The sequence below is a fragment of the Argentina anserina genome, chromosome 5 (assembly GCF_933775445.1).
Source record: "Argentina anserina chromosome 5, drPotAnse1.1, whole genome shotgun sequence".
Taxonomy (NCBI): domain Eukaryota; kingdom Viridiplantae; phylum Streptophyta; class Magnoliopsida; order Rosales; family Rosaceae; genus Argentina; species Argentina anserina.
The window spans coordinates 27889924-27911730 of record NC_065876.1 but is presented as its reverse complement, the minus strand read 5'-3'; the positions used below and the strand labels follow the sequence as shown (position 1 = coordinate 27911730).

Here is a 21807-nt window from a genome sequence, read left to right as displayed (position 1 = left end):
GTTGCGCGATAGTTTGTTTGACGTTGCGTGTGTTATTCAGCGCATTCGACCCTCCTTATATAGAGAACACAAATTGTTCTTTCTTACGAATCAAGTCCTCAGAACCTCCTAGTTGATTTAGATTCACCTTCCTTAATCAACTCAGATTCTATACGGCGATAGTCCCCTAAATCTATTCCAATACGGCAGATAATCTTGCTTCGTGATATACTTTCCCCAAATATCCGGTCCACGGGCCTAAGTAGTCTAGATAATACCGGAGTATTATTTTAGGCCCAAACACCAACTTGAGATTTTGATGCGTCGTTGGGTTATACTTTGGGATTTGCATGCTATAGCTAGGGAATGTTGACCTCGAACACCACAACAAAAGGAGAGTAGAAATAACGGATTTATACGCATTGCAGATAAGTAACCATCCGCTCGTGAAATCCATGATGTGATCTGACCTGCAAGTAATCGAAGGACGATCATAGTACGATTAGCTTTGATTTACTGTGGAATTAAGAGGTATGTAATCGCTGATTAATTTAGTTAGGTCTTATCCGGTGTTTGTAAAATAGGACAAAACCAATCTCTGTACGTAGTACTCAAGCGTATGATCGACTGGACTAAACGTGGAGACGGTGGAGTAATTGTAACAACCCTAAATTTTTCAATAAATTATTTGATTTAATTTGAATTCTATAAAGTTATGAATTTCAGTTTAAATGAATATAATTGTTTGCAACTTTACGGAACGGAAACGGAAACGTTCTCGGAACGTTTAATGAGAAAAACGTTACGTTTCCGAACGAAATTATCGACTTTTATTCCGTCGCTCGGTTGCGAAAACTTTCTTCACGAAAGTTGTAGAGCTCGTCGATATGAGTTCGTGGATATGTGACGCGTTCTAATCGGACGATGTATGTAGAAGTTATTAACGTCGGAAGTTAGTTTCCGATTTGGAAACGAGTATAAATAGAGTGTTTTGTGATTAGGGTTTTCCATATTTGGAAACTCTCACTCTCTCTCTCTTCGATCCGCCTCCCTTCTCTCTCTCGCTCTCCCTCGGTTCTCTCTCTCACCCGATTCTTTTTTCCTCTCTCCCTTCCGATCGCTCTCCCTCCCCGATCTCCGCCCTCAGCGTTTCGTGGCCAGCACCGCCGCTCCCTACGGCCTCGCAAGCTTCCCTACAAGCGACCCTGAGCTTGCGGCGCTCTACCTCACCGCCGAGAGCATCGCTCGTTCCTCGAGCTCCTTCGCCGACACCTTCCTCCTCTTACCTTTGGAGCCTCCACGATAAGGGTTGAACCCCGATTCACCACACGGCCTCACCTCCGCTCGCATCGACTGCGCCGGCCTCTCTAGCATCACCAACGACGAATCGAAGCCTCCACTGTTGAGCTAGGTATGAATCGATGATTTTGATGTTGTGTGTGTGCTTGTATGATGATTTGGGGGTGATTGGGAGAATTGGGATTCGATTTGGAAAGATTGGGGAAGAATCGGCAGTGAAGGAGGGTGGGAGATACCGCCGCCAAGAGGCGGCGCGTGAGGGTGCTAGGAAAAGCCTAGGGGTGGTCGGAGGCCGTAGAAAGCCTAGGGGTGTCGAGACACGCTCCGTGGTTAGCATCGGCGCGTGTGTCCCACGCGCGGCCTGCCGGCGGGTGGCGCGTGAACCCCACGCGCCGCCACGTGCGGCGGCCTGTGAATAATATACCAGAAGGGTATTTTGGTAATTTGCTGTGTACGGTAAATGTAAATGTAAATTAAATTTTACGTACGGTAAATGTAAATATAAATTACTTTCAGTAAATATAAAAAGTAATTTGTGAAAGGGTAATTTAGTAAATTTTATTTACTGAGATTGTATTTGCATTTAAAACAGTACTATACGTACAGAAATACGCAAATAATATGTATACATACAGAAATCCGTATTATTTTGTGTATTTGTACAGTAATACATGAACAGTACTGTGAATAGTAACCGTGAATAGTAACCGTGAATAGTAACTGTGACCCGTAAATTCGTAAAACCGAAAATTGCTGAACAGTAACCGATTATTACTGTTTCGGCATTTAAAGGTTTACGAAACGTTTCTAAATCCTTTTCTTATCTTTTCAAGGTGATCTATAAAGCGAGGAAATGAATTATCTTCGGAAATTGTGGATTACGCTCGACTCGATAAGGTGAGTAAAATCTCACATATTTACGAATCTACCCTCGCGGTGATTCAAGGATTTTGCAAGAGTATTTAATAATGAATTACAACATGTATACAATTTAGTGGATTACATATATACTGTATACTGGTAATAAGTACATATATATATAGTTCATTATATTATATACTGTTATTAATTCATTAGAAATTGTCATTTTGATGACGGAAGATTGTGTATTGAGCATGTGTTGTGAAATATGACATGTATAAGATATAGTGGACTATATATATATATTGTATAAATGGTAAATAAGTACGTATATATATAGTTTGCTATATAATATACTGTTATGATTTTATTGTGATTATATTGAGCATGTGATTGAATTGTACAATATGATGTGAAATTATTGTACGTGATTTTTAACATTGAGATTGTTAAAATGTGAATTGTCTTCGGACCTGATTTTTGGTACAATATGATGTGAGATTATTGTACGTGTTTGGCAAGTCGAAACTTAGCCTTTGGCCGGGCGAAAGTTACGATACAGTTAGAGCTCTAGTATGTCTGCCTTAGTACTGCATGTGAGGTAACGGGTGGTTATCTGCTCATGGGTACTCATATTGTTTGGATGTTGGGTAGCGGGTGGCTATCCAATATCGGCGGTGTATTACGAGAGGGGTAACAGATGTGTACCAGCGTTCTTGGTACCCGTATTATAAATGCATTTGGGTAACCAGAAGGGTTACTTAATTTTCTCATGAGCGTTTCATTTCATATTCCTTTGGGACAACCAGATGGGCTGTCCATTGACTCATGAGGGCATTTATATTGGTTGATTTGTGATTTTTCGTATATTTTGATATGCGAATTATATATTGATTTTACTCATACGAGCTATACGCTTACCGGGTTTGTGTTTACAATCCCGGTGCACCAATTCGATGGTGTAGGGGATAATTCCGCAGGTGCTGATTAGCGGAGATTGAGTGACGTCTCCGGAGGCTCGAAGTCGTTCGTATCCTGCTTGTGGTGAGGTTTTCTAGCAAGGATTTGTGTGTGAGAATTGTTGTGGTTTTATTTGTGAGTTTTGTGAGAGATTGTGAGGATTATTACATTCCATCTTATGTGATGTTAAATTATAAATTTGGGTTGTAATAATTGGTTTTCTGAGTTGTATTGAGAACTCAGTGATGATCCGCTGTGCACTTAAATGATTTCGATTTCATTGAGATTATTTGTGTTTAACGACTTTAGAATTTTGAGTTTTTAAGCTCGAAATTTTGAGTCGTTACAGTAATGGTGGAAAAAATGGCTTTATACCTCTTAGCAGCTATATATACTTTGTATCCTTTCACAGTTTCACTGCACCAATTCATCGATATCTCCGCTTGGATTGAACATCCCGGAATGAGGATAGGTTAGAAGGATACCTTCTCAGCCATAAATTAAGGATATATTGATTGTCCATATTAACAGTAGAAATTTTTTTTAATTTCTTTTTCGAAAGTAAAGTTAAATCCATTAACTCAGCAACCAATTTGCAAATATCGGCAAGAGAAATACAACTAATTAGCTCTCACAAAATGCAAACCTAATTATCTCGTCTCATAGATCTTGAACATATGTTTTTAGATTATCAATATGAACCAATGAATTGATCGAACTGTCGTTTATAATTTCATCCTAATCCAAAATATTGCTAAGATCAACACATTTCTTCTGATTTTCAGTAAAAAGATAATACCAATACAACATAACTAGTTTACCAAAATCAGACGATCGAACAAGGACATCATCAAGATTGGTGAAGGGAAACATAAAATTGACCAAGAATTTAAACACACAATTATATGCAAGAAAGGAAATGAGGAAGGACTCTTTTTACTTACTATAGCTATTTGCACTATATGTTCAGTAATACAACTCTCTCTCTCTCTCTCTCTCTCACACACACACACACACACACACACACACACACACACACACAGATAGACAGAGAGAGATTAGACAGAAGCAATAGAAAGCTGAGACAGATCAAGATATTAGCATTGCCCCAGCTAGCTTGCACTTACCTCTTAGTACTCTGTACACCTTTATAGAGAGAGTTAGCGTAGAACTAAATTGAGTTATATGTATATTACATTGATCGCCCGTGGTTTCGACCTAAAGTCCTAAACGACAGCGCTTGATGTGCACACTTGAAAGGGGCACATAGGTAGTTCCTTGCTCACCCTTAAACGGCTACTTCTATTTTGGAATCTGCGGAGGGCTGTGTTCATCTGCCTTTGGCTTGGCATCTGATTGCTGTTCTCGGCAGTAAACAAGGTATCTAAGTCTGACTTCGCCGGGGTTTTCTCATGTGATTGGTGGGGCTCAGGAAAACGCAGAAATGAGCTAAACAGGAGATCACTGTGAAATACAACTATGAACTGAATTTGTCTGGTTTTGCATGTTTGATGCCAGGTCTGTTCTTCACTTCTTCACCAACCACCGTATAAGACACGTAGAATCATTCTTTGACACACATTTTCCTTGCGCATGCTTCTCGTCGTGTTTGAGATATTTTGATATGCACACGAGAGGCACACATCGGTAATTCGTGTAACATTACTTTACCGTGTCCGAAAAGGATTTTAAGCGCACCGTACCCGTGGGCGCCGATTTAATTTCATGAGCTCGAGCTTCAGGTATGAGAGAGCTCAGGGAGAGAGAAAGAAGAGCGGGCAGGAAAAAAAACATAAGGAAGGTAGAGCTCTTGTGGCGTTCGTGAGAGTTGGCGAAAATCTTTGTATTAATTTTTAAATGGAGGAAATAATTGAATTGTTTTTAAAAACCATGGTTATTCATTCCTTAACACAATGCAATTAAAGCTCTCAATCAAGCATTATAAAATGAAAAAATTTCTGAAGCAGTTCATATAATGCTTTGGAAAAAAAAAACTATTGTCTACATTAAAAGTGTCTAGTCAATACGACAATACTCAATAGCCAGTTACACCTACATATAAAGCCGTCAGTTTGCGATACAACGGATCGATGAGGAACAACATTTTTTGGGAATAAGAAGGTCGATGGCAATTGCTGGCTAGTGGGTAATTTGTTTACCGTCGCTGAGGTCGCTCCCTACTTCTTTGCTCGCTTTGGAATCGGGCCGCTCAAATCTGAAGGCCAACCTAATTCAACAGGCCAGGTTCTAAATTTTTTTTTTTCGATTCATACTTGTAATAAGTTTTCATGTACAGTGATGTACTGTCAAAGGTTCAATGGTCTAAATAACGGTTATCGGCATCGTATCGGTTTTGTAAAATAAGGATATAACGGGGATATATCGAGATATATCGGATTATATCGGATTTATCGTTTTTGCTAATTTTTAATTAAATTTATTATATTTATAAACATATACATCAAAATATCCCAAATAACTTGAGAAATTAAAACTTATAGAAGTGTACTAAATAAACTTCATAAAAAATATTTGATTATTTTGACAATTAAAATACATAAATAGTATTAATTAATAAAAATAAAGGTGATCATTCATCATAAACTCTCTCGTCATTGAATGTTATCAACGAAACTTTCATTTTCTTTAAATTATTTTTTCAAAACGACGTGGTTTTAAAAAAATATTTTAAAAAAGGGCACCGATATATCGGGTCAAACTCGGTTTGACCCGATATATCGCTATTTGACTTGATTTTTCGGGTTGACCGATATAATAGACCGATAAGCAACTTATCGTATCGTTTTCTTAATATCAGGGATATATCGGGGATATATCGAGGATATATCGGGATATTTAGAACATTGCAAAGGTTACCATATGATACGTAACAGTTTATTATTCAACTCATTCAAGTAGACCAAAAAGTTTCAGAAGTTCAAAAACTGGTAGGTCTTGGCATGGAAAATAAGAAAAACGACTTGATCGAGAAGACAAATTTGAATCATATTCCACCGCGCGTCCAAAAAAGAGTGACAGCCAAGCTTAGGCATTAATATTCCCAGCGATCGAAGAAGCAGACTGCCAGAGATGACTGAGAGTTTTGAGGTACAAGCGCAACTAAGAACATGCCAATGAAGGGAGAGGCCTGAGTAACTATTATTACTCGTAGTTGTAACACACAATGTTGCTATCACTCTATATGATATTGCGGGCTAGCTGTACTCACTACTCCTTCTATCTTCCTTCAATCATTTGGAATCCCCGATAAGTCATTTTACATTGCTATTGAATGTGGTCGACCTCGTGAATTGAACCATGTATTTGATCGATCTCCTTGATATAATTGCTTGACAACAATGAAGCTCGATCTATGCACACCACCTGGAATTGTTTCGAGGAACGTGGACACATCCATGCACACTTCTCTCTATTACTCCAGCACTGAATCAATCGGTGCACACAGCCGTTCGAGAATCTACAATCTCAAAAGAGCCAAACCCTTATTTATAGTATTTGGCATTTCCTACATGTTTTTGGAATATTTTCAACACCCTAGCAAAGTAGCAAGCGAATAATGCGAGCAATTTTTGTTCTTTATTTCATCCACAATTGGTATCGATCACAAGACATGGCCACATGCTATTTTGTTAAAAAGAACATCAACAGCAAACCCTGCAGCCTGCAGGCCGGGGTGTATGTGTGGAGACGGTGTAATATGAATTTAATTATATCATTGAGAATTTGTTTGCTTAACTACCTCTTACTGATCTAGCTACTTATGATTCTCTTGACATATCTGAGGAATGAGATATAAGGCCAGTAAATTGTTTATATATGTTCAAATCCATGCCATTAAAAAATATTAAGTCAATTTAGCTTGAATTATAGCATATATATAAAGTATTTAGGTATAGCTTGTTCTTGCATGGCTTGTTTGCTGAAGTTCAATTGGACTTAATCAAAAGCAAGAGGAACATATTAAACTTTCTGATGATATACAAGTGTTTTTTTTTTAATTGCATGATCATGACATTAACCAAACAGGCCCGGACCTGAGGTGAGGTTGCAGCAGCGGCCACCTCAGGGCCCAAAACCTTGCCCAACTTTTTTTTAAATGATATATAAGAATACATATATATGTAATATATACAAGATAATCACTCATCCTCCTCCTCCAATCAAGCCCTGGAATCAAGTCATTAAATTTATATTGCAAATCACACAAATCTTGTATATTTATTATGTAAATCATGTGGATCTTGTAATTATATGTTCGCACTATAAAACTATAATCTTCATTTAATGTAAGAAGAGTCATATTCTATATGGTATCCAAGTTTTCTAAATGGTTTTAATTCTCTCCCAATGTAATTGATTATTGATACATAGAAATAATTATTATAATATAGGTTTTTTTGTACTAAAACAAGAGAACACATTTTTTGGATCTCGCATTAGGTCTTGAAATCTCAGGTCCGGCCCTGTAACCAAAACCAAGCGGCACATACAAAGGCCAGGGCATTTTTTATTTCTTTCAAAAATGGGATTTAAATTTTTTTTTTTGAAAGGGAATTAGGGAATGGATCGGATTTATAAGTTTGCCAATTATTTCAACGAAAATATGACGTCTACAATGTGTGAGCTAGAGGCAGTTGCTATAGCGGCCCCCTCGAGAAGAATATATTCCACATCAATTTGTTCAGGTCTCGTGGTTTTCTTCTGAATCATGTTGAATAATTACCTAAGGAACACAGGTAAATCTGTCTCAGCAATCAGCATGTACGGCCATCTCATTCCGTACTGTTAATCTGTTTAAACTACTACATAGCAACCTGCAGGGACCAATTCTGGATCCAATTATCTCAGAATCTAAATTATATTTCATGAAAATGTACAATTGCACAGCCCTCAAACGATTGATCAAATGCATATACATATGAAGAACAAAACTTCATCTGTATTTGCAACTTCGGCAATGACATTTTTCTCTTGTAAATGATAACCCAAAGAAAGAGATACTAAGCAAAATTCTCATAATTAGAATCTCAAGGAAAAAAGAGAAGGACTATTGATATAAATTTATGAAGTAAAAAATGAACAAATTTCCTCATTCAAGCTTTGCAAATTGAATAAACTACACACTCAATGCTACCATATCCATGGCATTCATCGATAACTAGCTAGACTCGAGAATTGGAAAACCAAAAACAAACTAAAGCTCTAGAAAACGAAAACCCTTGAAGCAGCGCTTGGACATGATTTGTCACAAGACCTTCTCAATAAAATGATAGCTCTAGTACACTAACAGACTCCAATCCTCGCTATCTATCAACTATGAACTTGCCTGATCGCCGGCACTGGCACCCCGAAAATACACGGGGAACCTGTTCCCACACTGTTGTAATTGAAACACTTCAATGTCGAAATTGGCTCTTCAGGCCCACCATCATGAAACTGCAAATCATCAACCCCATCAGCATCTTCATCCTCCTCCTCTTTCTCCCTTAGATCTTCCTCTTCCTCACCCCCACCATTTCCATCGTCATTTTCGTAAGAATAATTATCCTCAATTTCTTGGTTGTCGTCATCATCACAAGCAGTAACTGCCTCATCCACATCGTCCTTCTGATTAGCAATGAAAGGCGGAGCCAACACCTCGTCATCGAGAGGAACAAGCTGCAAGGTCAGCCGGCCATTGGATCTGTGAGCCCTAAAGTACTCATGATGCCTGACTTTCTCCTCTGTCAAAATCAACCTCCCATCGGACGTGTAATGCCTCTTTAAAACCCACGGCATGTGGGAGGGGAGGTTCTCCGTGCGCGCCAGCATCGGAATCGGAGGAGGAATCTCCTTCCTCTTCATCATCGCCAGTCTCTTTTCCTCTCTCTTGTCCTCCACCTTCCGACGGTAGCAGTTTTTTTGGTTGTAATCGCAGTGAGGCACGTCTTCATCCCTGAGGACGTCTACACAGCTCTCCACCCCAATGTAGTCTCCGGACATGACTCCGGGGGACAAAATCGGGGACAAGAGATCGGACAACATGGCGGGGGAGGGACTATTTTGGTGGGATAAAGGGGATTGTGGATGATGGGGTGGAAGGGTGAGGTCCTGCAGACACGAATGAGGAGGGCGAAGGGGAACCTTTAGGTGTTGTAGGCATGGATTGTTATCAGGCTCTCTGGAGATCTGCATTTTATTCAAGTGCATGGAAGAAAAGGACAGTGTGGCAGTAGGTCTGGATTTAATGGGGGTTTCAAAACCTAGTGTTGGATAGAGAAAAAGATAAGCAGAGCCAGCTAATATCTGTGCTGACGTAATAAATATTCAGATTCAGAGTTTCATGAGTATTCTACTGACCTGGCAAATTAACAAGGAAGCAAATTTAGAAAACAAATGTAATTTACAACCATAAAATTTTCGATAATAATCTGGACAAGAATGCATCCGAATCATATTGACTCTTTCTCTTTTCAAATTGTTATGCTTCACCAAGCATTTTAGATAACATTTCAACACATAAATGCAATGCATACATGTATTGTTAAGACAACACATAATTTGTTTTGGGGATAACATTCGAATACAAAATCGCTAATGTTAGCTGTAAATACAAAATCAAATTCAAATTAGGAGTCATTTAAATATAGATTCATGTAACTCGTAACGTAACATATGATATGAGGTATCCGTTGTAGGTATACATCGAAGGTTTATAAGCTACCTCACAATCATTATTATCTAGGAAGTAAATTTCCCGACCACCCCATATTTACCTATCATGTCCACCCACATAGACTAACGTCATGTGTTTTTTTCATTTATTATGGTTAGGTTATACTTAACTCTAAAATCTGAAATTTATTATTGATTTGTTTTAACCTTAAATTTAATAATTATAAATATATATTATATATATAAAGTTTAAAAGTTTCGGGTGTCAGGTTTGGAGTCTTAAGTTTTAGGGTTTAGAGTTTTAGAATTTTTAGAGCTTCCGATGATTAAAAAACTATAAACCCTAAACTTTAAACTCTAAAAATTTAGTTAAATGTAAAATTAGAAAAATATTGAATTTATTCTTAATAATTTATATGGATAACTGTTACACACTTGAACGTGCCTGTGACAATAACCATGGTTAATCTAGGACATGTGTCATTTATCTAGGTAGGTGGGCATGAGTGTGGTCAAATAAAGGTGGTCGGCAAATTTACTTCCTTATTATGTACCGCACATTAAGACGATTGTTTTTAACGAAGCATGCATGACAACATAACGCACGAGAATAATTATACTTAACGCATTAGTATTAACTCTTTCACAGATTTTTTTTATAGACTTTAACAGCTAACACTAACAATTTAACATGGCAATCCTTTTTTTTTTTTGGGGAATGGATTTTAACATGGCAATCTAACATAGCATACCTTTAATCGTGAAAAACAAAATACCATGACTTCGAAATTGCTATTAGCCAAGTCTGAAGCCTAGCTAATATATATGTTTGAAACATTCTAAACCTTAAAACCACATAATTTAGCCGTACACGTGGTTTAGTTGATTGCACCACGCGTTGTTTTCATGTCATGCATGAAATGCCTTTCTCGTGCTGTAATGCATATAAGTTTGGCACTCCACATAGCTGATTGGACCGTTTGATGTGATTGATTTACTAAATGATCATAGAATCAACGCTCTAAAATGAATAACCGCAATCCATTCTACACGACAAATACAGTTCCAGAAAAAGAAAGAAATTAAAGAAGAAGAAGAGCTAACAAGACGTACGTACGTATACGCGTCTCTACAGCTGTAGATTTGAATATATGAGTGAACAGATGGAAACTAGAACTCCAACTCAAATCAAACACTGAAAAACTCTCAATTTTATCGTATTCTATTTTTTCTTATAAGTATAATCTATTTAATTAGTAGCCGAAAGAGATTGTAAGATTTAAAACAAAAATGACTATGAACAGCCTTTTATGGTTCCAACTTCCAACAATGCGGAGGTGTAATAATTGTATATTCAGAGAACAAGCATATCAATAAATCGATTTGATTTGATGAAAATATATCAAAATGAAATCAAAGCAAATGTGAGAGATTTGGAAACGATCAAGAACAGAAACTCATGACAGCAATGACATCGCATATGAGAATTCAGAATTGTATGAACATTCATCGCAAAATTATAGGAATGAATATACAAAAATAATACAACTTCAAAAACTATTAATCTGCCAATTAAGTAATAATCATTCATGTCCAAGTAAACTAAATTATTGTTTGTGCCGATTTTACAGTTAAAACATGTCCAATATAATGTCCATATCGGGTTTTAGTTCAAATCAATAAGCTCAGAAAATCGACGTCGTTTATATATTCAAGTCCCGAGTATAATATGAGTTCATTCTCAAATCTCAATCGGAAATTAAATAGCCGATGCATCATGCATGTACAGAAAGAAAGGAAATAACTTCGATCATATCCTATATATTATAAATAACTTGGCTCAGAAACTTCATCTCATATTCAAACGTGAAAGAATACAGATAGAAATGGAAAAGCTAGGAAGAAAAACTTACAGGTGGAGAATGGAGAACCAGGATGTAGAGGGTGTTCTTGTTCAAGAAGAAGATCGAGAGTACGAAGAAGACTCGTAATAAGCAATCGTTTATGAGATTAGAGAGATGAAAAGGGTTAGCGTCAGCCAGCAAGGTATAGATGTGTAGGTCTAATCTTTTAAAAAAAGTACCGGAAATTTGGTAGCTCAAACGTCGGCTGTTTGTTACCTGATTTCTCTTATCTGTCTCTGAGTAGGATTTTGTGCTAAAAATAGGCGGGGTTTTAGGGATTTTTACCGTGATGACTCGGCGAAGTACTGCAAATTTATCCAGACATTTTTGGTTTTATCTTCAACATATATATAGATTTTTGTTCCGGGAGAATTACTATTCTACCCTTGTGTGTGTCTTAGCCTAATAGGTTTCCTGTTAGGAGATAGATTAGCATCTCCGTAATAGATTATGACTCCGAATCTTACGGGATTGTGGTTTTGTAATGCCTACATATAGGCCCACATATCATTCAATAATACACAATTATTTCATCCTGAAACACGTTATCACGCACTTTGCCATAAAACCCTGAACTTTTAGAGCTCTAGAAATTTTTTTCTCCTCCGCCGGCCGCTGTCGTCTCCGGCATCTCCTCGCCGCCGCTGCTACCCCCGCAGCCCTGCATGCAGCCCCGCACGTGACCCCTGCATCCCCCGCACGCGACCCCTGCAGCCCCCGCATCCCGCCCCTGCACGCAGCTAGCCCCGCACGCAGCCCCTGCAGCCCGCCCCGCAGCCCCGCAGGGTCTCCTCCGCATTCGCTCCGCATTCGCTCCGCAAAAACATCTTTTTTTCCGTAAGACCCCGCATCAAAGGATTCAAAATTGCTCCTCCCGCATATCTACGCAAGAAACGCAAACTGCACAAGCAAACTCTTCGCTCAAGAGAAGGTAAAATCATTGCTCGTCGTACTATGGTGATGACATTCATGCCGAGATGGACGATACTTTTTTCATCTACATACGATTTCGATCGTATCCTCCCAAGATTTTTATGTCATCAGACGAAGATCGAAAAAGAATTCATCAAGCAACTTCATGCATGACAATTGATTTGCAGAGCAATTTAATTATATGCGGTCTATTTGGCAGACCAACAGTATGTTTTTTTTAAAGTTGCTGCTTTTGAACATATATATATAAATTATTGGGCGCTATTAGCCTTATTCATATCTTTTTTTCCGGACTTCTTATTACGCCGATGAGACCAAAGAGGGATATGACTCCCCTCTTGGTCGACGTTTTTCGTGTGACGGTCCTGGGGGAGTCACGTTATTATTTAAAGGGAAGAAATCAATTTCGTGTGGTTGTCTGAGTACACCGCTGTTTTGGGTGCGATCATGAGAATCGCCGATATGCATCGATTATTTTGTGACCATATATATCACAACCCTTCTAATTCCGGTTACATACTTGATTAGTTTCGATTATTCGAAACTTATACAACCATCGTTTTCTCATGGATGCGTCGCCATCACGACTGTTATTTGAATGCTTGAGTTTTCTCAAACTCATGTCTATAAACGATAATCTCAAGGTCTATGTACTCATTTATTTGAGTTGAAATTCATTACTCTGAAGCAACACTATTTGCTAACAAAAGATCCCAAAAATAACACATTCTATGGGAGACACTTAAAGTGATTCAATAAATGTCTATGACGTTGTATTACCAGAGTTGACCTTGAAGCATGCTCCACATTCGAGAAACACATGTCATTTTTGGCACCTGTATCTATTTCTTGAGGGAATTTTGAAGATGGAAACGTAACATTCTTCCATTCTCAAGTAAGCACATTTTTTTAGCCTCAGGCTACGGCTCCGCCCGATCCGATATGCAAGATTTTATTGCTACAGACATTTGATTAGTCAATCTATTTTGACTATGTTTTCTGCTTACTATTTTTCAAGTATGACGTTGGCATTGCCATGATTCTTGCTCGACTTTAGCTTAAGTCGCCTATTGGAATTGGAAGCTTGTTTGTGTTGTATTAAATATTGGCATATTCAATAAAATTTCTCGTATTTCTTGTTTACAAGACGGACTCGTGAGAATTTTATTTGTCTTGGCTTAGCATGCATGGTCAACGTTTGCAACTCACGTGGTTTTTAAATTGGCCGCTTTTGGGTTACATGGGACCCCAATAGCACTACATTGTGATTTTGGACCTTAAAATTTGGAAAATGGACCTCGGAACTTCAAAATTGATGTCGTTTTTCCCGGTTACTGTTCCGGCGTTTCCAGAACGTTTTTAGGCATTTTGCCGGCGTATTCGCCGCCTTACGGCTATTTGCCGGCATTTCCGGAACCGCCATCCGGTTCCTGACGGCGTTCCCTGTTGGACATGAAGTTACGGCCTCCATACCGGCCGCCGCCGGCTTCCGGCGAGTTTTTCTGACGATTTCTTCGTCATTTCTCGTCACTTTTCCGGCATATTTCAGCAGTCCTTGCTGCCACGTTTTCCTAGTCCAAATCTCACCCTGTTTTGAGTTATTTTGACATGGTTTTCCGGTTAATTTTCTGGTTTTCTCCAAGTCGTTTTCCACCCTAATTGTTTGGTATTCAACTGCTCCAATACCATGTTTTTCCAACTTTTAAGTTGAAGAATGTAGTCCTATTGTTATGTGATACATTTGATGGGATTGCAGATTTGTTTCAATCCCCCCTCTTACAATATCCTACGGCGTATTGTCTAGAGAAGTTCACCGCGTTGTTGACTCTCTTAATTTTATTTTGAGAATGTCCCGCCGTGAAATCGAGTGTCTTGCTAATTGCGTAACCACCCACACTGTCATACGGCATAGGTAGTTGTTTTACGGATCTCGTGCGGAGATTGTGTTCTATATCTTCGTGCCTTGCTAAGTTTCAAAGACCCTACATGTCAATGATGAATTTTCATCTTGATATTTGTGTTAAGAATAGAGAGGAATAAATCTGTCAGATTTCATTGACAGTAGGTTTGTTAGCCTGTGGACATAGCTTTGCTTGCCTGCAACAGTAGCTTTATGTAACTCAAGATTCTTTGAATCATGGGTTCGGTTTTGCTGTCTCCTCGGTTTTGACATGATCATTTTTTGGTCATTTTGAACGAAATATGATGATTCGAGTTCTTTGAAATTCATATGATCATCTATTTTTCATGTTCACGAAGCGATTGGAGGATCACCTCACCCGTGCTCCATACGGTGAGGCCGAGCCTGCCCCTCTCGGCGGCTCCATGACATTAAGGCCGTCGGTGGCGGCATCCCCTCCTTCACAGGAGCTTGTGATGTCTCCCGTGTTTTCTAATGCCTCCATGACAATCTCTGATGCCCATCGCTCATTTTGCAAAGCTTGTTCTTTTGCTAGATTTCAAGGAAGTCCTTATTTGCTAAGGCTCCAACCGAGAACATTCCATTCTTACGAAGTATTTAAGGTGACATTAGTGGACCCTATCCAACCGAATGCGGACGTTTTTCGGTCTTTTTATGGTATAGGTTAAGAGCATCGACGCGTTGGTCACACGTCGCTTTGCTTTCCATAAGGAACGCTGCATTTGCTAAGTTTTTGGCTATGATCATCATACTAAGGGCTCACCACCCTTCCCATCCTCTCAAATCTATTTGATTGGATATTGTTGGAGAGTTCACCTCCACGACTTTGATGCTTTCGTTTTTCATATCTACTGGGAACATCGTTGAACATATTATTCCTCATGTTCATTCACTGCACGATATAGCAGAGCTCAGACTTGGTTATGGGTACTAACCTGCCAATTTTTGCATGGGGATATGTAATGATGTTACATGCAGCGACACTTATTCGTTTCAAACCCACAACTTGCCATGCGTTTAGTGCGTACCAGATGGTCATTGGATACGATCCCAACGTTCTTTTCATTAAACGCCTATTTGGTTAAAGTTGTTTATGTCCCTCTATTGTAGTTATCTCAATGGGTCTACTTGAAATGATTAAGTATTCTAGTTGGTTATGATTTATGAATCACCAACACTTGTCCGCTATTTCCAATCTACAACTGTTGATCTCTATCCTGCGATATTAGCAGACGGTCACTTTGATGAGACATATTTCCCGTCGTTAGGGGGAGATATGGAATGCTCCCATTCCGGTTTTAACGCCAGGAATTGACGTGGTGTTGCACTATGTCCCATTAAGATCCCGCACTACTCAAAGTGAGCAAATGTGCAGCGCATTATCTACCTCCAGAAAGTCAAAGATTCGATGCTCAATCACTTTACTGATATTACAAAAGTGACGAGATCTCACATGAATGCTGTGATGTGCCGGTAAGGTTGGAACTCTCAGAATATGAGAGAATTTCATATGACCTGGTCCTAGCACCGTTGGCACCATCCTTGACAGTGGGAAGGAAGCTGGCGATGCCACTATCGTACGCTGTGGTGTTGTCAGCGCCCGTGGTATTGCACCACAAAACAAGGGCGGTAAACGCAAAGATAGACTAGTAAGGGTCATAACTTCGGTCTTAGCCCCTACCTAGATGAGGGGGAGACCATTATTCTCTGGAATCAAAACCATAAAGAAGCGAAGTGCGTAGGCACAAGTATTTCGCCCATCATCAAGAGATATTCTCTAAACATGTGTATCAACTAAGTTTCTGTGGGACGCTACAGACTCATTTTGTTGATGTTAGAGAAGAATAGAAATCTCATGAATTGATCGTATACAGCGCACGCATGTGTTTAATGGATTGATCTCCCATGATTGATGATGTATTCTTATTCCGTTGTAAAGCATCAACGATGAGCAACTTGACCGAAGTGGAAAGAATCAATACATGCTGAACTAGACTTGTTATGTTGGTCGTTGTTCGTAAGTGTAATGAGAAAGATTAAGTCATGCAATATTTCCAGAACTTATGGCGCAAAAGATTGTCTCATTATCCTAGTATTGACTAAGATGAGTTATATTCTCTCGTTATGGACATAATTGTTTTCCGCTACTTGATCAGTAGTAGTATCCATGAAAACTGATTTGCAGCATATGATAGTGGTCATAGAATATTTGTAAAGGGATCTTGACGCAGATATGAGAATGCCCAAGGGACTTCAAATGCCTCTAGACCACAGAGAGCTTATGTAATCAGATTGCGACATTCCAGAGAACGTAGTACAATCGGTTGCAAGAACTCATACCCGTATGTGTTCATATGAAAGCTAGTTCTTGATTCTCTATTCCGTCTAAGTAAAGATGATGAAGAGATTCAATGAGCTATAGATTCATATATATAAGTATTGTTGGGACACTATTGCTTTCATTATGATGTGATTAACTATGCGCCTATGCATCGTCATTGGACTTGCATTGCTCATTTGACATGAGTTTAGTTCTACACTTAGTGAACCAACACAAATCCTATCCACACCAACGCCGCCAGCAGCTCCAGCAACATCAATGTACGCATTACTGTAGCAGTCGACATTGGTAGCGTAAAGGATACGTACAGTTCCACTTCGGACCAAAATCAGTCCTTCATTGGTCCATTCTCCCATTCGTTTTGCGAAAGACACATTGAATGTGACAAATCAGAATCTGTCTAGTTTCGTATGTCAACTTCAACGAGACCTACAAGACAGCTCGCTCGATGAAATATGGTGCAATTGGTACCGTTTGAAAGGTCTATGCGTCTACTTTCCAGTGACACCAACCATTTTTTCATAATTATCATATTGAGTGAGTTATAGCCGTTTTAGAAAAGTAGGACAGTTCTGTCCGGAAATTTGCAAGTCAGTCAACTTCGACAGAGCACTGTGAACTGCTCCGATCGAATTAGGTTGTGAACTATATGTCATTGGAAAGCCACGGGTGTCTAATTTCCAGAACATTTTACGGTTTACTGATACCTATTTTGACGAAGAAGTTATGGCCATTTAAGTGAGTGAAGGTCATTCTACCAGAGAATCTGATTTTCATTGCAAACTCTTGTTTTGAGTTGTTATGCAATCTTGTTTCCTAAGATCTAAGTTTGACTAAGTATAGCATGAATGATCTAAGGATGTGTGGCTAGATTAATGATTAATCATTAGCCTAAGACTACGTTTGAGAAGCATGTCATGAACGTTGTATACGTTGTTCTTTGTACTCCATGATTATGGCACTAATCAGGGGGAGTTGTTTCGTAGACTTCAGGGGGAGTATACCTCATATGATGCTATCAAATGTAGACGGTGCATTGTGCTCTTTTTCCCTTCGATCAAGCTTTTGTTTTTACTCAAGAGGTTTTTATTTTGCTTGACAAGCTTTTTACCGAGGCAACGATGTGTGCACCATGCAACCTAGACATGCGACACAAGGGGGAGTGTTCCGGGAGAATTACAATTCTACCCTTGTGTGTGTCTTAGCCTAATAGGTTTCCTGTTAGGAGATAGATTAACATCTCCGTAATAGATTAAGACTCTGAATCCTACGGGATTGTGGTTTTGTAATGCCTACATATAGGCCCCCATATCAGTCAATAATACACAATTATTTCATCCTGAAACACGTTATCACGCACTTTGCCATAAAACCCTGAACTTTTAGAGCCCTAGAAATTTTTTTCTCCTCCGCCGGCCGTTGTCGTCTCCGGCATCTCCTCGCCACCGCTGCAGCCCCCCCCCCCCCCGCTGCTACCCCCGCAGCCCCCGCGTCCCGCCCCTGCACGCAGCTAGCCCCGCAGCCCCGCACGCAGCCCCTGCAGCCCGCCCCGCAGCCCCTGCATGTAGCAGACGGTTAAAAACAACAAGAAATTCAGTTTCTTTTTTCCGATTACAACAAGAAATTTAGCAGTTGTAACTTGTAATGACTTAGAGTCAAAGTTGTTGGAAAAAAAACTATTGTATGTCAATCTTATCGGAAAAAAATAAAATAACGGTCTCTATATAGTAAAAAGGAGGTGGAGTAAATAGTATACAAATTGGTAGTCTGTTCGTAAATTGAACGGGACATCGTTGGTAACTTGATATCAAATGTGACTTGATGATGTCAAATCTTTGAACGGGAAGATTTTTCATATTTGATCAAATCTCAGAGTTAGACATGTACACTTATATAGCAGTATATTACTGCCGTTACAAGAGAGTAATTAAAGGAGCAATCATGACTTAATTGCATTGCTATCCGTACTGATATGCAATTACAACATAATCATAATAATGAAGGGAAATGGATCATGACTTGATTGCATTGCTATCCCTACTGATATGCAATTACAACAGAATCATAATAATGAAGGGAAATTGATCATGACTTGATTTGAGGCATAGGCTGGATTAGAGGATAAGATTGAGTCATTCTAACATCCCCCGCAAACTTGGCGGTCCGGGATGGACAAGTTTGGTGGAGAGTAGCAGATGCCGAGCTTTATAAAGGGGTTTGGTTAAGAGATCAGCTGGCTAGTCTAGTGAGGGAATGTAGCAAACCTTATGACTCTGGAGAGCCACCTTCTCTCGAACAAAATGGTAATCCAGCTCTATATGTTTAGTGCGGGCATGAAACACCGGATTAGAAGCCATGTAAGTGGTTCTAATATTGTCACAATAAAGAAGCACATGAAACTGAACCATAGCACCAAGTTCATATAATAAGAAACTTAAACAAGTAGTTTCAGCACTTGCATGAGCGAGGGAGCGATATTCAGACTCAGCACTAGAACGGGCAACGGTGGGCTGCTTCTTGGAGCACCAAGAGATTAAATTTGAACCAAGATATACCAAGTATCCAGATGTAGAGCGACGTGAGTCAGGGCAGACAGCCCAGTCAGCATCAGAGTAGGCAGAAAGATGAATAGGTTGACGCTGTGGTGTGAAGGAAAGACCATGACTCAAGGTACCTTTGACGTAGCGCATAATACGTTTGGCTGCAACTAAATGAGGCACTCGAGGATTGCCCATGAATTGAGAGACTGAGTTCACAGCAAAAGTAATATCCGAATGGGTAATCGTGAGATATTGTAAAGATCCAATGAGCTCTCGGAAGATGGTAGGATTAGGCAGCAAATCACCATCAGTAGTTGATAGGAGAGATTTGGCAGACATGGGTGTACTCACAAGCTTACTTAGCAACAAATCATGTTTGTCAAGAATGTCATGGGCATACTTCAGTTGGTGAACATGGAGACCAGTGGAATGAGTAACAACTTGCAGACCAAGAAAGTAATGTAGAGGACCCAAGTCCTTGATGTCAAAACCACGTCCCAGAGCAGCAATGAAACTGTCAAGAAGTGTCTGATCACTGCCCGTCACCACAATATCATCAACATAAAGCAGAAAATAAATAGTGTGTGACCTATGGCGGAAAATAAACAATGAGGAATCCGTCAAATTCTGAGAAAAGCCAACAGATAAGAGAAAAGAGCTCATACGATGGAACCAAGCTCTAGGAGCCTGTTTAAGACCATAAAGAGCTTTATGGAGTTTACACACATAGGCCGGCCAAGAGGGATCAATAAAACCAGGAGGCTGAGTCATATAGACATCCTCATTAATAAAACCATGTAGAAAAGCATTTTTAACATCCAATTGGCGAAGTGACCATCCCCGAGATACATCAATACTAATCACAGCACGAATAGTGGCAGGTTTGACAACTTGACTAAATGTTTCTCCATAATCAATACCTGGTTGTTGATGAAACCCCTTAGCCACAAGGCGAGCCTTGTATCGATCAATGGTACCATCTGGCTTTCTCTTCACTCGAAAAACCCATTTACAGCCCACAGTGTTATGAGATGATGAAGCTAGAACTAAAGACCAGGTTTTATTTTTTAACAGAGCATTGATTTCGTCTTTCATGGCCAAACGCCAGTGCTCATGCTTGGAAGCCTGTGTATAACAAGTTGGTTCCACTTCATCAATAACTGAAAGAAGAGCTTTAGGGATTGGATACTTTACAATGCCATCTGTTCGAACTCTAGGCTGAACAATTCCATCTCGGAGTCTAGTGATCATGGGATGAGCGACAATCGGAGGAGGTACAGGGCCTTGCTGTGGCGCAGGGTGCTGCTGAGGTGCGCCGTCATGGATAGGAGGAGGTGCGGGGTCTGCGACTGGAAGCATGGCAGAAGATAGAGATGACCCAGAAGAAATTGACACAGCCTCGACATTGGTTTCCGGTGCAAGCGCGGCTAGAGTAGACTCAGAGGGGGCCGGAGTGGGGTCGGTATGAGGTGAGGGAGCCACAATAGGGTCCTGATCTGTTTCTGGTGGTGGAGGTGGCTGTGGTACACGACGCTGATAGGTGCGCAAGACCGGCATTGGGTGGGGCTGTCGCGGCTCAGAGAATCCCACGGGGCTGTGCGGCGGCCCAGAGGAGGCCGAAGGACTGCGCGGCGGCTCGGAAGAGGCCGGAGACAACGGTGCGGAGGTGGGCGGAGGCTGTGAACTTGGGCTTGGTGTGGATATGAGTATAAACTCCAACAGATCAGCAGCATGAGCCTGCAAATTGTGATAGGGAAAATGATTCTCGTTAAATAAAACATGACGCAAGATGTAGACACGATTGGTTTTGGGATCAAGACACCGGTAGCCTTTATGATGCGGACTATATCCTATGAAGACACATTCAACACTACGAGGTGAGAGTTTGTTTGAATCATTATGGCCTAAATGAGGAAAACAAGAACAACCAAAAACACGAAGAGATGAATAAATAGGAGAATGACCATATAGACGAAGATGCGGAGTTTCCCAATTAAATGTGGGGGTGGGAAGAAGATTAATGAGATAAACAGATGTGAGAATAGCCTCAACCCAAAGTTTTTGAGGAACACTAGAGGTAAGAAGAAGGGTGCGAGCCATTGTAGCAATATGGCGATGTTTTCTCTCAGCAAGTCCATTTTTTTCTGGAGTGTATGGGCAAGAGAAACGTTGTTGGATACCCAATGAAGCACAATAGTGAGAGAAATCATTGTTGACGTATTCAGTGCCATTATCACTTTGGAGAAACTGAACAGAACCATGAAAAATATTGCGGATCATGGTAACGAGAGTTTTAAAATGACTCAAAACTTCATTTTTCCGGCGCATAGGATAAACCCATGTGTATCGGGAGTACTCATCAGTAAATAGCACATAATATTTGAATCCTGAAAA

General features: G+C 39.8%; 1 protein-coding gene across 1 annotated transcript; it reads right to left on the bottom strand.

The window, feature by feature from the left end:
* Positions 1-8430: 8430 nt before the first annotated feature.
* LOC126795883 (uncharacterized) lies at positions 8431-9294 on the bottom strand. The gene has a single exon (XM_050522617.1). It carries the CDS (start codon positions 9292-9294, stop codon positions 8431-8433), a length of 864 nt encoding a protein of 287 aa, XP_050378574.1.
* Positions 9295-21807: the final 12513 nt, after the last annotated feature.